General features: G+C 48.2%; 8 protein-coding genes across 8 annotated transcripts; 6 read left to right on the forward strand and 2 right to left on the reverse strand.

The window, feature by feature from the left end:
- Window positions 1–1,623: 1,623 nt before the first annotated feature.
- On the forward strand, window positions 1,624–2,277 carry N7517_008184 (ankyrin repeat domain-containing protein; the record flags this gene model as incomplete). The annotated part of the gene is made up of 1 exon (XM_056725914.1): window positions 1,624–2,277. One exon carries the CDS (start codon window positions 1,624–1,626, stop codon window positions 2,275–2,277), a length of 654 nt encoding a protein of 217 aa, XP_056576765.1.
- A 529-nt stretch (window positions 2,278–2,806) lies between these two features.
- Window positions 2,807–3,511, forward strand: N7517_008185 (uncharacterized protein; the record flags this gene model as incomplete). Its single annotated transcript, XM_056725915.1, has 4 exons — window positions 2,807–2,852; window positions 2,879–3,016; window positions 3,039–3,171; window positions 3,262–3,511. 4 exons carry the CDS (start codon window positions 2,807–2,809, stop codon window positions 3,509–3,511), a joined length of 567 nt encoding a protein of 188 aa, XP_056576766.1.
- A 7-nt stretch (window positions 3,512–3,518) lies between these two features.
- On the forward strand, window positions 3,519–3,877 carry N7517_008186 (uncharacterized protein; the record flags this gene model as incomplete). Its single annotated transcript, XM_056725916.1, is given in 3 exon segments — window positions 3,519–3,589; window positions 3,600–3,698; window positions 3,715–3,877. The coding sequence occupies 3 exon segments, from the start codon at window positions 3,519–3,521 to the stop codon at window positions 3,875–3,877; spliced, it is 333 nt and encodes a 110-aa protein (XP_056576767.1).
- Window positions 3,878–3,911: 34 nt separating this feature from the next.
- N7517_008187 (uncharacterized protein) lies at window positions 3,912–4,681 on the forward strand (the record flags this gene model as incomplete). Its single annotated transcript, XM_056725917.1, has 4 exons — window positions 3,912–3,960; window positions 4,028–4,092; window positions 4,149–4,311; window positions 4,395–4,681. 4 exons carry the CDS (start codon window positions 3,912–3,914, stop codon window positions 4,679–4,681), a joined length of 564 nt encoding a protein of 187 aa, XP_056576768.1.
- A 2,919-nt stretch (window positions 4,682–7,600) lies between these two features.
- Window positions 7,601–8,109, forward strand: N7517_008188 (uncharacterized protein; the record flags this gene model as incomplete). The annotated part of the gene is made up of 3 exons (XM_056725918.1): window positions 7,601–7,633; window positions 7,689–7,769; window positions 7,822–8,109. 3 exons carry the CDS (start codon window positions 7,601–7,603, stop codon window positions 8,107–8,109), a joined length of 402 nt encoding a protein of 133 aa, XP_056576769.1.
- A 594-nt stretch (window positions 8,110–8,703) lies between these two features.
- N7517_008189 (uncharacterized protein) lies at window positions 8,704–9,893 on the reverse strand (the record flags this gene model as incomplete). The annotated part of the gene is made up of 3 exons (XM_056725919.1): window positions 8,704–9,657; window positions 9,721–9,801; window positions 9,846–9,893. The coding sequence occupies 3 exons, from the start codon at window positions 9,891–9,893 to the stop codon at window positions 8,704–8,706; spliced, it is 1,083 nt and encodes a 360-aa protein (XP_056576770.1).
- A 461-nt stretch (window positions 9,894–10,354) lies between these two features.
- N7517_008190 (uncharacterized protein) lies at window positions 10,355–10,615 on the reverse strand (the record flags this gene model as incomplete). The annotated part of the gene is made up of 1 exon (XM_056725920.1): window positions 10,355–10,615. The coding sequence occupies one exon, from the start codon at window positions 10,613–10,615 to the stop codon at window positions 10,355–10,357; it is 261 nt and encodes an 86-aa protein (XP_056576771.1).
- A 1,241-nt stretch (window positions 10,616–11,856) lies between these two features.
- Window positions 11,857–12,464, forward strand: N7517_008191 (uncharacterized protein; the record flags this gene model as incomplete). The annotated part of the gene is made up of 2 exons (XM_056725921.1): window positions 11,857–12,146; window positions 12,272–12,464. 2 exons carry the CDS (start codon window positions 11,857–11,859, stop codon window positions 12,462–12,464), a joined length of 483 nt encoding a protein of 160 aa, XP_056576772.1.
- Window positions 12,465–13,239: the final 775 nt, after the last annotated feature.

Genomic DNA, 13,239 nt, shown 5'->3' on the forward strand with positions numbered 1-13,239 from the left:
TGGGCGATCAAAGTAAGTACCAACTACCGTGGCCGTAATCTTTGTCAAGCACGAGAAAAGGGCAAATAGCGGAAAACAGATCATCAAGTGATATGGCGCACTAGGGAGGCTTCGCAGGAAAATGCTTATTCGGAGATACTGTGTTTGGTGGTTAACGTAAAACCGAGAAACAACGTAATGGCACGTACCACGAGTAAAGAGGGAAATAAACTGGTTACCCCCAATATCACTTCTCTCCCCGTCTCACATTTTCTGCTCCAGCTCAGTCCCATGTGCACTGCCAGTAGAACAATCTTCGGCGCAAACACGGCAAGGTCGAGTTTCTGGTGTAATGAGGTTTTCTGAACTGCTCGACGAGACCACACGAGAAGGACACAGCTAGCTAGTAGCAACGCCGTGGCCAACAGTGCATGTAATGTAGTTGGAATCTGCATGACTGTCTTGTGGTTAAGGTGCAAGAACAAAGGGGACTTCAGCTGACTTTATGCCCGGATTGCCAACTACGGTGCTTACTAGATTTGCTCTGTGCTGTAGGTTCCAACCTCATGGAGCCAGCTAACTTGCGTTACCTAAAGAGAATGGATTAAGTTCAATAAGTCTGTTATGTACTCTCTATTCGTCGCTAGAAATCCCCAGACGACATTGTCTCTCCCAGGAACCACCGAGTCCCTGGGAGCCTGATACAAGCTCCTAGGAACCGAATAAATGTTCCCAGGAACGCCACGGGTAATCCCAGGAGCCCCTGCGCCCCCGGGAACTTATAACTGGGTCCCAGGAGCGAAGGGCTGGTAAATGACTGCTTGGAATCTGTAAGACAGTCCTCCGTGTTCGAGTTCGGGAATGAACTATCCATGATGGGGCAATCTATAAAGCCACGACTACACCCCATCTACTGAACCATTATTACTCTACACTGCCATAACCAGTCGTGGAAAGCATATCTCTTATCGAATCAGCGGCTACCTTTGTTCCTTTCCGAAATAGAACTGACCACCAACACAATCATGGTATGATAGTCGTTACTTCCAAGAAGCTATACTTACAAGGCTTACGGAGACTAATAATGGGATGCAGTCTATTAAGTTACACGCCAGTATCCTATACTTCCCGACCGAGATTCTTTGGGTGATAGCCGACAATCTACGGGGACACGAAATTTCTGCTCTTGCTCGAACCAGCCGAATACTCTATCCCAAGCTCCGGTTGGCCCTAATAAAATACAACGTCAGACATCAGAATAGCTCTGCGCTTCATTGGGCTGCGAAATCCAACAGTACCGACTTTGCAAAGACCTTGCTCTCCTACCGGGCCAACATTAACGCATTGGTTGATGATTGCTCCCCGTTGATGACAGCCGTACGTTACGGGTCCAAGTCGACGGTGAAACTTTTTCTAAAAAATTCAAAAACAATCATCAACCTCAGGAATGCGGCTGGAAGAAGTACCCTGTAGTACAGCGTGGAAAAAGGGTCATAGTCTATCGTGAAGAAGCTCCTCCAACGCCCTGAGATCGAAATCGGTCTTTTGGATTATGAGGGACAAACTGCGTTCTGGCTTGCCATCTTTCAAAAAAACGAAAAATTGGTGCGCTTGCTGCTCTCAAAAGGCGCTGATCCCCACACGATGGATCGGGACGGTGCTTCGCCATGGATGGCAGCCTTCAGCAGGGCACCCATGTTAGATGTGCTCCTGGAACATTTTGATACTTTGCGCCCCGAATCGAAGAGCAAGATCTGCAGTTGCAATCCAGAAACGATTCAAGGTGCCGCAAGCAAAGGAGACTCTGGCGTGTTGCGAAAGCTGCTCCGCCGCGGAGGAGACGTTAATGCAGTGGACGGCCAAAGAAGAACAGCCTTGCATCTTGCAGCGAGTAATGGGCACCGAGAGGCTGCCGAGCTACTACTCAACCAAAAATCCATTGATTTGGCTGCGCTGGATCAAAGAAACGGCACGCCGCTCCACGCAGCTGCAATGGGCGGACATCTCGCAGTGGTAGATCTGTTGCTGCGTCAAAACGCTCTCGTAAACTGCAAGGACGATTCTGGAAATACCCCGCTGTGGTATTCGACTTCTAGTCATCGCGACGATGTCACAGAGAGACTTTTGACTGAAATTGACGTGGATGTCAATACAGTCGGAGGAGGGGGAGATATGATGAGCCTTCTACTTCACTATACCATCTGGCAAGAAGAATGGACACAGTTGTTCTACGATGGTTCCTTAGCTGTTCACAAGACATGTGAGGTTTGCCTACATCTAATAACTTTTATCAAATAAAAATAGTCTCTGGCTGTCATTTATATCTCATTCTTTAAAGATTAATCGAGATTCACTCCGGATCATTCCAGCATTTCGCTGGGTGAACAGGCTAGCGATGTGTATTAGGATATGCGGACGATCATTTTGTTGCGGCGACCGTTCTGACACGGGGTTATGTGAAAGACAGGCAGAGCGTTACTCTAAATGAGCCCGCAACAAACAGACTGCAAAGGGATGGAGCTTATTACCTAAAACCACGAGGGAAAGCTCTTTCTGCCATCAGGAAATTGACAATATGAAAAGTAAGGCTTAGCCGCCTCTATATAGGTAATCGTCTATTCCTCTGAGTTGTTGACAACCAAACAGAATGCCCCCGATTGGGTTAGACTTGTATCGATGGTTTGCTGGCACCTCTCTCCCTAACTTGTATGCCATTAGCGCTGCAGCTGTCCTGTCAATATGGTTGATCTATTGGCTTAGACGAGGTGTGTGGCGCTGGGCGCGGGGGAGACGCCATGTGAGCTTTTGTCGCCCCTTTCAATTGAAAATGTTAGGCTCCTGGCGGCAGTTTGCCTACGTCCACCTGCCAAAGGGTATGAGCTGGCTAGACATCTCCCAGTACCGGCAAGCACTAGTGCTGGCTGTTATGCTTGTAGCAAATATTGTTGGCCTTCGGTTGCGAACCCATTCCTGGAGGGAAGCATAGAAAAGAGCTGGCTCTTTGGCAGTCATCAACCTTATCCCCTTATGCACCGGTGTAAGTTTTGGTTTTCCGGCAGATCTGCTGCATGTAGACCGTCATATGCTCGCGTGGTTCTATCGCTGGGTAGGTCGTATATGTGTGCTCCATTCTCTGCTGCACTGTTCGCTACTCGTTAGCGTCGCCAGAACGACGACCCTTGCAAATCCACGGTACATTGTTCCAATAGCCGTACGTATCAATACCTGCGGAGCTATATTTACGACTTGCACAGGTGGCTACAGCTAACTCAATATAGGCAGGATCTACTCTCGTTCTCGTGATACCAGTGACTTGCGCGGCGATCCAACGGCGTCATATGCAGTTTGCAATGAAATGCCACTACCTTCTTGCGGTAACCGCGATCTGCGCGCTTATATACTACCTCGTGGAGCGACAGTCACTATATCGGTGGTATTTGGTAGGCGCTATTTGCCTATGGTTATCCATCAGTGCCGTTGTCTGTATGATGGCCGTATGGAACTAGAAGCCTTGGAAATCTTCCCGAAATGAGGTGATTATGAACTCTATGAGCCAGTTCCTGTGGCTTGACATCACACTACCCCTCAACCGAACGATCCGCCCTGGCTAGTACGTGCAGCTCTGGATGCCACGGGCCAGCTTCGGCGCTTGTTTTCAGCTCCCTCTTTTCTATGTTGCATTTTGGGAAGACGGACCGACTCAACGAACAGTCCGCATGGTAGCTGAGCCTTAAGCTGGGCTTACGCGAAAGCTGTACCACGACGCACTGGAATCACCGAGCAGGCAGCCGGTTATCGTACTCGGACCCTACGGACACCCTCTCAATTTCTATCGGTTCGGTACAATCCTCTTCGTGGTGGAGGACATTGGTTTTTTTCGAGCACTGTCGTACATTGAAATGCTAGTGCAAGCCAGTCATAAGCGAGAAGTAATGGTACGAAAGCTGGAGGTTCTCTGGAAGCGCCGAGTTGGCACCGATGGTATGTCCCTGACTATGGCCCGTGGTTCGGAGCCTAGGGATCGCCTTTGCTGACATACTGCACGTAGGGTATCCAAAGTGGGTGAACAAATGGATAGAACAGCTATTCTATCTCGATCGGAAAGGATTTTGTGTAAGTTGTCTGCGTGCATAACTCATCCTGGGCGCCATAATCTGACCAAGCTCCAGATTTGGCAATTCAGCATCTATTGCTCACGTACCCAATCAGGCCCCGAAGAAAATCTTTCCTACCAAAAGGGTGAGCGGCTCTGGTACTTTTATGGCTCGATTAATATTGAAGAGGAAGTTGCGCGACTTATCAATAACCAATGCGGAGCTGTGGCCGTGGCGGGTGAGTGTCACCGATTCCGATCTCATTTCCTATTATAGGTTGGAAGCGGAAGGCCGTTATGGTGCTGATAAGCTGTTGTGCAGTGTGTGCGAGTCCGTCGATACGTGAGGCTGTCACGAAGACTGTTCAACCCCGCGCGGGAAGAAATCTCCAACTGATAATTTTCGATCCCGATACATGTCATGCACGGGGTGGAGACAAAGATTTAATTGAGGACCGCCCGGATCCACTACCAACAGTTACGGGAGAGGATAAGCAAATTGACCAAGTACGACGGTTTCGCGCGGACAGAAAGGGGCCACAATCGTCATTGTCCGAGGAAGTAAATACGCAAACCGGAAGTGTTCAGATGGGCAACCATGCGAAGTAGATTGTAAATATATTAGCTCATGGGTGCAGAAACCCCACCGTTACAACGACTGAACTACCAGCTTCTAGCAGCTTCATTTAGTGCGCAAAACAATCCACCCTGATCTCAATGCCCTCAGTGCGCTTCGCTTACGCGCATTAATGTTCGGATACGCTCCGCCTAGCGCGTATGTGGAGCCTGTGGGAAACAAAGAGAAAGATTGGCGTTAAAACTGATTTCGAATATCACTGGGACACGACAAAGAATTTTTTCATATGCTGCATTGACAGAAGACGGTACCAGTGTGATCGAGTTCGCTCCGGGCCGAAGGCTGTGCTTCAAGGTAGCACGGATATCATCAATGGCTAGGTACAGCCAAAGATATGTACGGTATTCCATTTGAAGCAGCTTTTTTTCAACTTGGTGGTGAAGCTCTGGTGATAGTGGCACTGTTTCAGCTAGTTCTCTCACCCGAGTCCTCACCACCAGATCAATCTCCTCATGGATTTGGTCATTCTGCTCTTCCCCCTTGATATGTATGTGGGAAGAATCGGTGATTGCTCGAAAGTGATCCTGTATATGATCGTAGGGACGACTGATGACTAGGAATTTCAAACAGGTTTGCTCTGTTGATGAAGATGGATGGCGATGAAACGCTTGAAGCTTTTCGATTAACCGGCGCTGATCGGTATCACGACATTCATCAAGTGCATCGAATATACAAATCGTCTTGCATGATATTTCCGCTGATGCTGCCGTTATCAAGATCCGCCAAAGCTCGTCAACTTCTTGTCGGACCGTCCCCCCATTCTTTCCCCATGTCGGCATGGCATCTTGTAATAGATGAGGCTGCTGGCTGAATAGCTGATGAAGTACCGAACATAGTGCCGTAGCAAGATTGTTCTGGTCATCATTGTCTTTGAAGAAAAAGTAACATATTCCCACAGTTGGATGAGAGATCTCTGAGTAATGATCGATTGTTGATCTGGCTAAGACAGACTTGCCACAGTTTGGGTCAGCCGACACCCAGAGAAGGTCATTGCAGTTGCTCTCCCACCAACGGATGTATTCAGGGTTCCGGAGAGCCCATTGACAGGTTCCCTCAGCTCGTTTAGGGTTTATGTTCTTTTGCTCCGCGTAGTTGACGACCTTGAACACTTGGTAACAAAGGCGCTGTTGATCCGTTAAGAATCTTGCTTTCTGTTCACTAAAGTGCCGTTCGTTTTGACTGTATGCTTGATCTAAGCGATGTTGGATGCCTTTCAGCTCCTCTGAGTAGTGCCCAAGTCAATATTTGCTGGTTTAATCATTATAAGACTGTGCTATACTAACCAGATACAACAGCACTTATCCGCTCCTCTGCTTCAATTCTGTTGAGAGGAATTCTCTGCAGGAGATCGTTTGTATATGCAGCTGCCATCATAGCTGCATGCCCTTGCCACTATTTATTCTTATGTGAGTCCGAGTAGTCACAGATACCCCGGATGACTAGGCATGGGAAAGTATTCATTAGCCCAGCGGCTTCCATTTCGAAACAGAGAACGCCTTTTTCCGCGGCAAGCCGATTCCGAATCAAAGCATCATTCATCAACTCATTGCCAGAAGCAATCAGGCCATAGTGAATGGGAGGGTTATCTTCATCGTCGGCCCGCTCACTCCGTAGTACCAACATTGAAGGATCAACCGCAAATATAGCACAGCCTGCTTGATGATGGATGACTTCGGGGAGAAACAGCCTATCCGTGATTGGTTCTGGCCGTTTATACTTCCGACGTAGTCTCATGTTCTTTCCCAAAATACCGTTGATAGCCTCCTCGAGCTGATGCCATTTTCTCCACGGCTCAGGTTATCCTAGCTTCGTAGGTCGCAGGAGTGTCAGCCCTTGCGGTGGAAATTGATAGGCATTGAAGATTAGTTTGCTAGGACTAAAGACATTCTGCTTTTTCTCCGAAGTTCTAGATAGCCAGTGCAAATCACAATTCTCTTTCTTCCCTCCTAGATCAAATCAAATCGCGTTCGCATCATTCGCAGTCCTACGGGAGTATATTTCTACACCACTGCAAATTTACAATAAATTGACTTCGGCAGATAAAAGATTAATCACTTATTACATATGAAGATTCCATCCTTCTGCTCTACACAACTCATGTAGTACGACGGGAAGAACGATTATTTCCAAGGACGCGATTCACTGCAGTTTGTATCCCACTTCTCGATGATCCCGACCGTACAACACCGATAATGTGGTGGACATCAGTCTCATTAGAAGTCCGTATTGCCTCAAGAAACTGGTCCATGAATTGCTGATAGTACTTAAGTTCTTCTTCCATCATACTTGAGTAGAGTTTGCGCCGTTTGTCGGAGCCCTCATCGACGATGCAGACACAAGCGCGTTTTCTGCATTCTAGGCACGGACTTTCACCACTACACTATATTAACCAAAAGTAAGTATGAGATCTATAGTCTTCTAATATTCCCTACCTTCGTCCGCCGACGCTGACATTCTTTGCAGGCAGTTGACAGTTTTCGTACCTCGCTACCTTGTCTTGATGCTTCAATTTGAGATTGGTCAACCACTGCTCCTTTGGTAGTTGTCATTCGAGGCCGAATGGGTCTGAAGGGGGAAGCAGACATGGTCGTATAGAGGAGTGAGACGAAGGATGGAGACAATTAGCGGGAGGTATAAGTTGAGGCGACTGAAATAACGAGTTAAGTCAGATAGAGAGTGGGCATGGAGGCGTTGGTGGATCGCTGCAAGCGGCGAGAACAACTTTCAGGTTACCATACAGGGCCGGATGACTAATCATAGATGGAACACGCGACAATACGAATAACGTCATAGACTCTTGTTCGCAAAATGTTAAGAATTCCTACTCAGATGCTGTCCCCATCGGAGGCTTGAACAATAATCATTTGAACACACAAGGCTATTCTCTCAGAATGCAGTCAGGAGGCAAGGGACCAGATCTCGAAGTAGGACCTCCCCACACCCTACTTGGAAGCAGAGCCGCTAACAATATTTCCTTAGCCATTATCTGAAAGTGACAAACGTAACATCCGCAAGTACGGAAAGCTGCCGCGTGGAGGCCTACTCGCCCAGCAATCCAAGGTACTTAAAAAAGTAAAGTCTATTACGATACGTACTAACTAATAGGTGAAAGGAACGGACCTACTTCGACTCCGGCGATTTCGCTCTTTCCGCCGCTGATCGCATAACCGACAACGGCGCTATCAAAACAGGCAGAGCGCATCCCCGTCGGGATAGCATTTCGCACCCCTATGCCCCTATCCCAGCCGCTAGTAATGTTAACAAGGATGCCACCGAAGAGTTGTATAGGAAGAGTGTGGATCCCGAAAAAAGTCCTCTCCTTCAGGAAGGAAATATTGCGGATGAAGAACCCGCAAACGAAGAAGAGGGACATGGCAATTCTATCTCTCACGAAGGCTGAAACCAAATCGTCGCACTGAAGTGAAAATAAGCAATATATCATTCAGCAGGAGAGCATGAGCAGCATAGCAGTAAAAAGGGACATACGAGAATTCTTTATTATTAGGTAAAAGCAGGGTATGGAGTAATATTGACTTTATGATACACGTCCTTGAAACGGTGTGGTTCTATGTACTTTACATAAAGAATGTATGACATAATTCTTATTAAGAAGGCGGTACCGAAGAATCAGGCAGGGTGTTTAAGTGTGAAGTGGGGGAGGATGTAATTACACACACACACACACATTTCATTAACGCCCGGCGGCTGAACCGAAAGGGTAACTATCACTGATCAAAATATACATGCTTTAGTTGATGCTGTACCTCCTTGGGGCCCATACAAGATTTCCTTCAGTCGCCTCAGATGTCAATATCTTAGCGGGTCCTTGTGGGTTAGTGTTTATTAGTAGATTTGCTTGAAGGCGCTTCTTCAAGTGTTCAACATCCTATCCTCGGCAGTTGAAGCGCGTCTACCGTCTCTGGCACAGGATGGTTGGTGGGGGGTTAGATTGAGGTTAGAATGAGGCAGGGTTCATCTGTGTTGGTCGATATGACTAAACGGCGTCGAGTCGGCCTGTAGCGATGACAAACCGTATTGAGGCCCGCACTGCTTCTAGGTTCGGTTTCCAGTTTTGATCATCCAAAGGCGATTTTCCACCCAAGAAAAAGGATATGTTGCCTCGGTGAGTATGGGTACATTGCAGCATTTCCGTGCGGTGTGTGGTCCACTTCTGGCATCGAAAGAGGAAGTGGTCCACGGTCTCTCTGGCTTGTCCACATGCACATTGATCTGTCTCTGCGACATTGATCCGATAGAGGTATCCGTTGAGTCTTGCCATGCCAGTCCGGAGTTGAGCTAGCACGCTCGCTTCTTTCCATGATAATTGATCATACAACTGCCGAGTGTGTTTTCCCGGAAGTGCTGCATCCACTCGTTTGGAATGCCTCCCTACATTCTCCGGCAGGCATTGACCGGCTGCGACTTGGGATCGTACCATGTTCAGGGTGGTCGACTTCATTCGGGGGACCTGTGCTTGTGGGGTAGTGTCCTCTTGCGTCGCGGCCCGGGCCTGCTCCTTCGCCAGGCCGAGCAATTGACTCTTCTCGCTGGTTGGGACCCAGCGGATGTCTATGCGATTTTCGTGTCTCCGTATTCTTCCGATCGACTTGTATATCTGGCGGATGTGTTCCTGGCCCGACTGTTGTCGAGGATTCTTCAGCGTGAGGGCCGCCGCTTTGTTGCTGGTCAACAGCGTGACCCTGCACCGTTTCAGTCCTCGCAGCGTGCTCAATGCATGCGCCATTGCTGCCAATCCCCTAGAGTATGGGTTCTGCTCGGTTCTTGCACCCAGCGTGACGGAGAAGGTTTTCAGCCTCGGTTTTCGATACTGAGGTGGCCGCTTCTCAATCGCCACGCCAAATCCTACTATCTCATTCCGCGCCGAACTGCTGACCGCGATCTGCATAACTCCGCCCGTGTTGGCCCGTTTCTGGTCGTCTTCTGCTAACTATATTGCAGACAAAGCAAATCCTTTTCATTGGACGCTCTTATTTTGTATGTCCTCTCGAACTGACGGAATATCCTCGCTTGCAGCAGCAAGCTCGAACAATCCGTGGGCAGGTTGTTGACTGGCGGTGAATTCCCCGAGCAGCTAACCAAGAAGAAAGAACAACTATAGATCCGCGAGGCCAATACCGTTAGTTGGAAGAACACATCCACCACTTGCTGGATGCCCTGGAGCATAAATGCCGTGGCAAGCAAGGCGTCCGAATTCTTATTGGACCGTCCCAACGGGCCGGAACGTCCTGGCCGACTTTGAAAGCTCTCACTGCTCCAGTAAATTTCTCGAATGGAGGTATTAATTTGCTATGTCCTGCACTAGCATTTGCACGTTTTTGAGCCCTACTCTGAATTTGAGGCTGCCGTGTTCGAACTGTCACACCATACGAGATCCCTCAAACTTTTATCCGACAGGCTGTGTACAGACATTTTCCCTTCCTCCAAAGCCGTAGAAAGCACACTCGCAAAAGCCCGAGAAATACCCCAACGCCCACGTTGTAACAAATCAATCATGCTGTACAATTGATCCAGATCTGTCACTACGGATTCCTCACCCTGAAAATGTGCCTCAGGGAAACATACACTTTGCGCGGCCTCATCCCCAAGCAGCTTGATCTCCGGTGACGCAAATGCTTCGGCACTGATCACGTGATTGGGCGATATTGTGCTACACACATATATACCAGTGCTGCAGAGAATAATGCACGAGGGACATGAATTCCAGGCTCGGCGGAGATACTCGTGCGTTCAAGATATCGGGCGATGAGCGAGGCGTGCAGGAGACATCGGCTAGCATTGAGGGAGCAGGCCCATTCCCGTGCCAGTGATGATACTTCAAAAGCGAGAACACGGCCGTCACGGCCAACTGCTCGCTCGAGAAGATCCATGTCTGCGTAGCGGCACATGAAGATAGAGTGCCATAGTATGGGTAGACAGAATGGATCTTGTTCTGTTTTATGGTTGGTCTGCCACCACTGGATCAAGAAATCAGAGGTATATTCGCAGACTCGGTGGCCAAACTCGTGAGATTGTTTGGCGTCTATGAGGCGAGCGCTAATTCCCTCAAGAATTCCATACGCAGTAAATTGGGAATCATGGCCAGTGGCTGGGAATGGATCGGGAGGCGGAGAGAGTTGAATGTGAAGTTGGTTTTCACTTTGGGGTTGTAGAGATTGGCGGAGAAGCACAGCCCACTTAGAAGATGTAGGTGCAGCAAAAAGATGATCCGACGCTAGAGATGGAAATTGGCGTAATCGATGGCTCTTGGGGGTGGTCACAGGTTTATCTAGGATGGGAAAAATCTACAGCGTTCTTGATTAATTGCGGTCTTCCGTTACAACTATGAGTGCGGGCTTGCCCGACAAGACCCTAGTCGAATAGTTCTCCATCAGATGCATCCTGACCCTGGTCGGTCTTTGGCTTCTGTGTAGATTCCGAGTGAGAACAGTGACTGCGAATGAGGAAAGTGCTGTATAATGCTGTTACCAGGCTCTTCATAGGCTGTTCAAGTTGGCGGAAGAGGCCCGCAGTTTTGTGGGGTCAAAGTGGTCGTCTGTCAGTACACTACACCGGCTGAGAAACGGTCGACATCCGAGGTTATTTGCCGCCTTGGGATAATTATTACGCCCAGTCATATTTCGGTTAATGATAAATGATAAACCAACGTAATGAACGGTGGTATATAGTTAGAAAGACGCAAAACAAAAAATAATCTGAAAATAATAATACAATAAAATGATACAGTAAAATTTGAACCTGGTGGGGCGAGGCACTTACGGAAAGGATAGCTATATTCAACGGCCGTGTCACCCGCTAAGAATTACCCTTTTCTTTTTCTTTTTTTCTTTTTTTTTATACCTTGAGATACACTCGGGAACTTGACAGGGATAGGGCCCCTTGTTGGTGGAAAGGATGAAATCACGCAAACTTTATTAATTTGATAAATAGGGAGATACTGAGCTCAGGTAATTATCGCTAGACCTGTTTGGGTACGGTCACTGTTCACTTCGAATCTTTAAAGAATCAAATTCTTCCATTTCTTACTATCCCCCATTCCTCGTTTCACAGTCTCTCCCCGAGCCCCCTGGTTGACTTCACGGCAGTTGCAATGTGTTACCAGAGAAATTCGCAGCGGTATGTAGACCGAATGTCTCAATTGCTTTCATCAGCTTCACCGGAGCCAAACAATATTTGGAGCCTTCCCACGTCAATCGCGGGCACTGTAGAAGACGATTACCATTCTCAACAGACCGATGAATCCGATGACGATGGCAAAGCTACCTCCATAGATGGGGGCAGTGATGAAGAGGGAACTCAGGGACAACGGGCCAAGGAACATACCAAGGGACGGGCCATGGGTGGAGCCAGATCCGTAAAGTTCTTGAACCCTGAGTATTCCACAGAGTCAATGGTGAAAATGATCGAATGTATGGCCGAGTGAGTCTGGAACTGTTGCCTTATAAGATCTCGCGTGCTAACGGCCTTAATTATAGATTGGATGGACGGGTGCAGTAGGTTTTCCTTCGAGACAGGACCAGAATCCCAACACTGACACGCTTCAGATCTGATGCAAAGTCGCTCAAGGGCCAAAATCAGTGGAATCAGGGAATGCAGCGAAATTATATAGATCTGATTGGTGCCATGGACAGGTTGAGTAAAGAAGTGGCCGCGTTAAGGAAACAAGTGGAGGTTTTGTCGAGCAGAGATGCAGTCAAAACTCTAGAGACCGTGGGTTCGAAGCGTCAAAGGCAGTGAGGGAATACCACTATCTTCCATAGAGACCTGAAACGAATTATTCAGAGCTTTGTTTGCACGCGAGATGATCCTTTGCCCTTCTCCTGCGGGTACAGAGGGTTGCATGTCGCTTTCGGTCAAGTTCCGCGCGAGAACCGCAATTTGTGACGTACCATGATATCGATTTATTATCGTGGGGGTGAGTTTGGGACTGTTGTTGATTGAGGATAATCATGATCGCGATGCTCATTTTAGACATTGATGGAGTGGTCTAGACGGTAGGAAAGGTCTACGATTTGTCCGGGGAAAGCTCTGTCGTGCCCGGGTTGAATCAAACTGGCCCGCTTTTCTTAGCGTATCCACCGTTCCCTGCAGATCCACGCACGAGGGGGTAATTTTATCATTTTCGTTAATCAGGCCAATCATGTCCCTGAGCCACAATGTCGCGGGTGTCTACGGCGAATCAGAGCGCGTCTGTCATGGCGCGTCTGTCATAAAAAGATTTTTGTCCAAAACTAATACCACTACTCCCAATCCTCCGCCAAATTTCGTCTCTTGTTTTCATAGGATTGGTTCCGTCAACTCCATCTCGCTTGCGCAGCGATGAGCATTTGGCCGTTGTGGGGTCTTATAATTAAATCAAGTTGAAGGCGGACCGCAGGTCAAATATGTACCCAAGTCCAAAAGGGCCTAGCTCTTCTCATGAGAAAAGCATGCGATTACAATTTATTATTACCCGATCAGCCTTCGCCACGGGATCTCTATCCTGTGCAAAGGAAATCCTGCAGGTACCCCT

This window comes from Penicillium concentricum (genome assembly GCF_028827145.1).
Source record: "Penicillium concentricum strain IBT 3081 chromosome Unknown utg000003l_segment0_segment0, whole genome shotgun sequence".
In the NCBI taxonomy this organism is placed as follows: Eukaryota; Fungi; Ascomycota; class Eurotiomycetes; order Eurotiales; family Aspergillaceae; genus Penicillium; species Penicillium concentricum.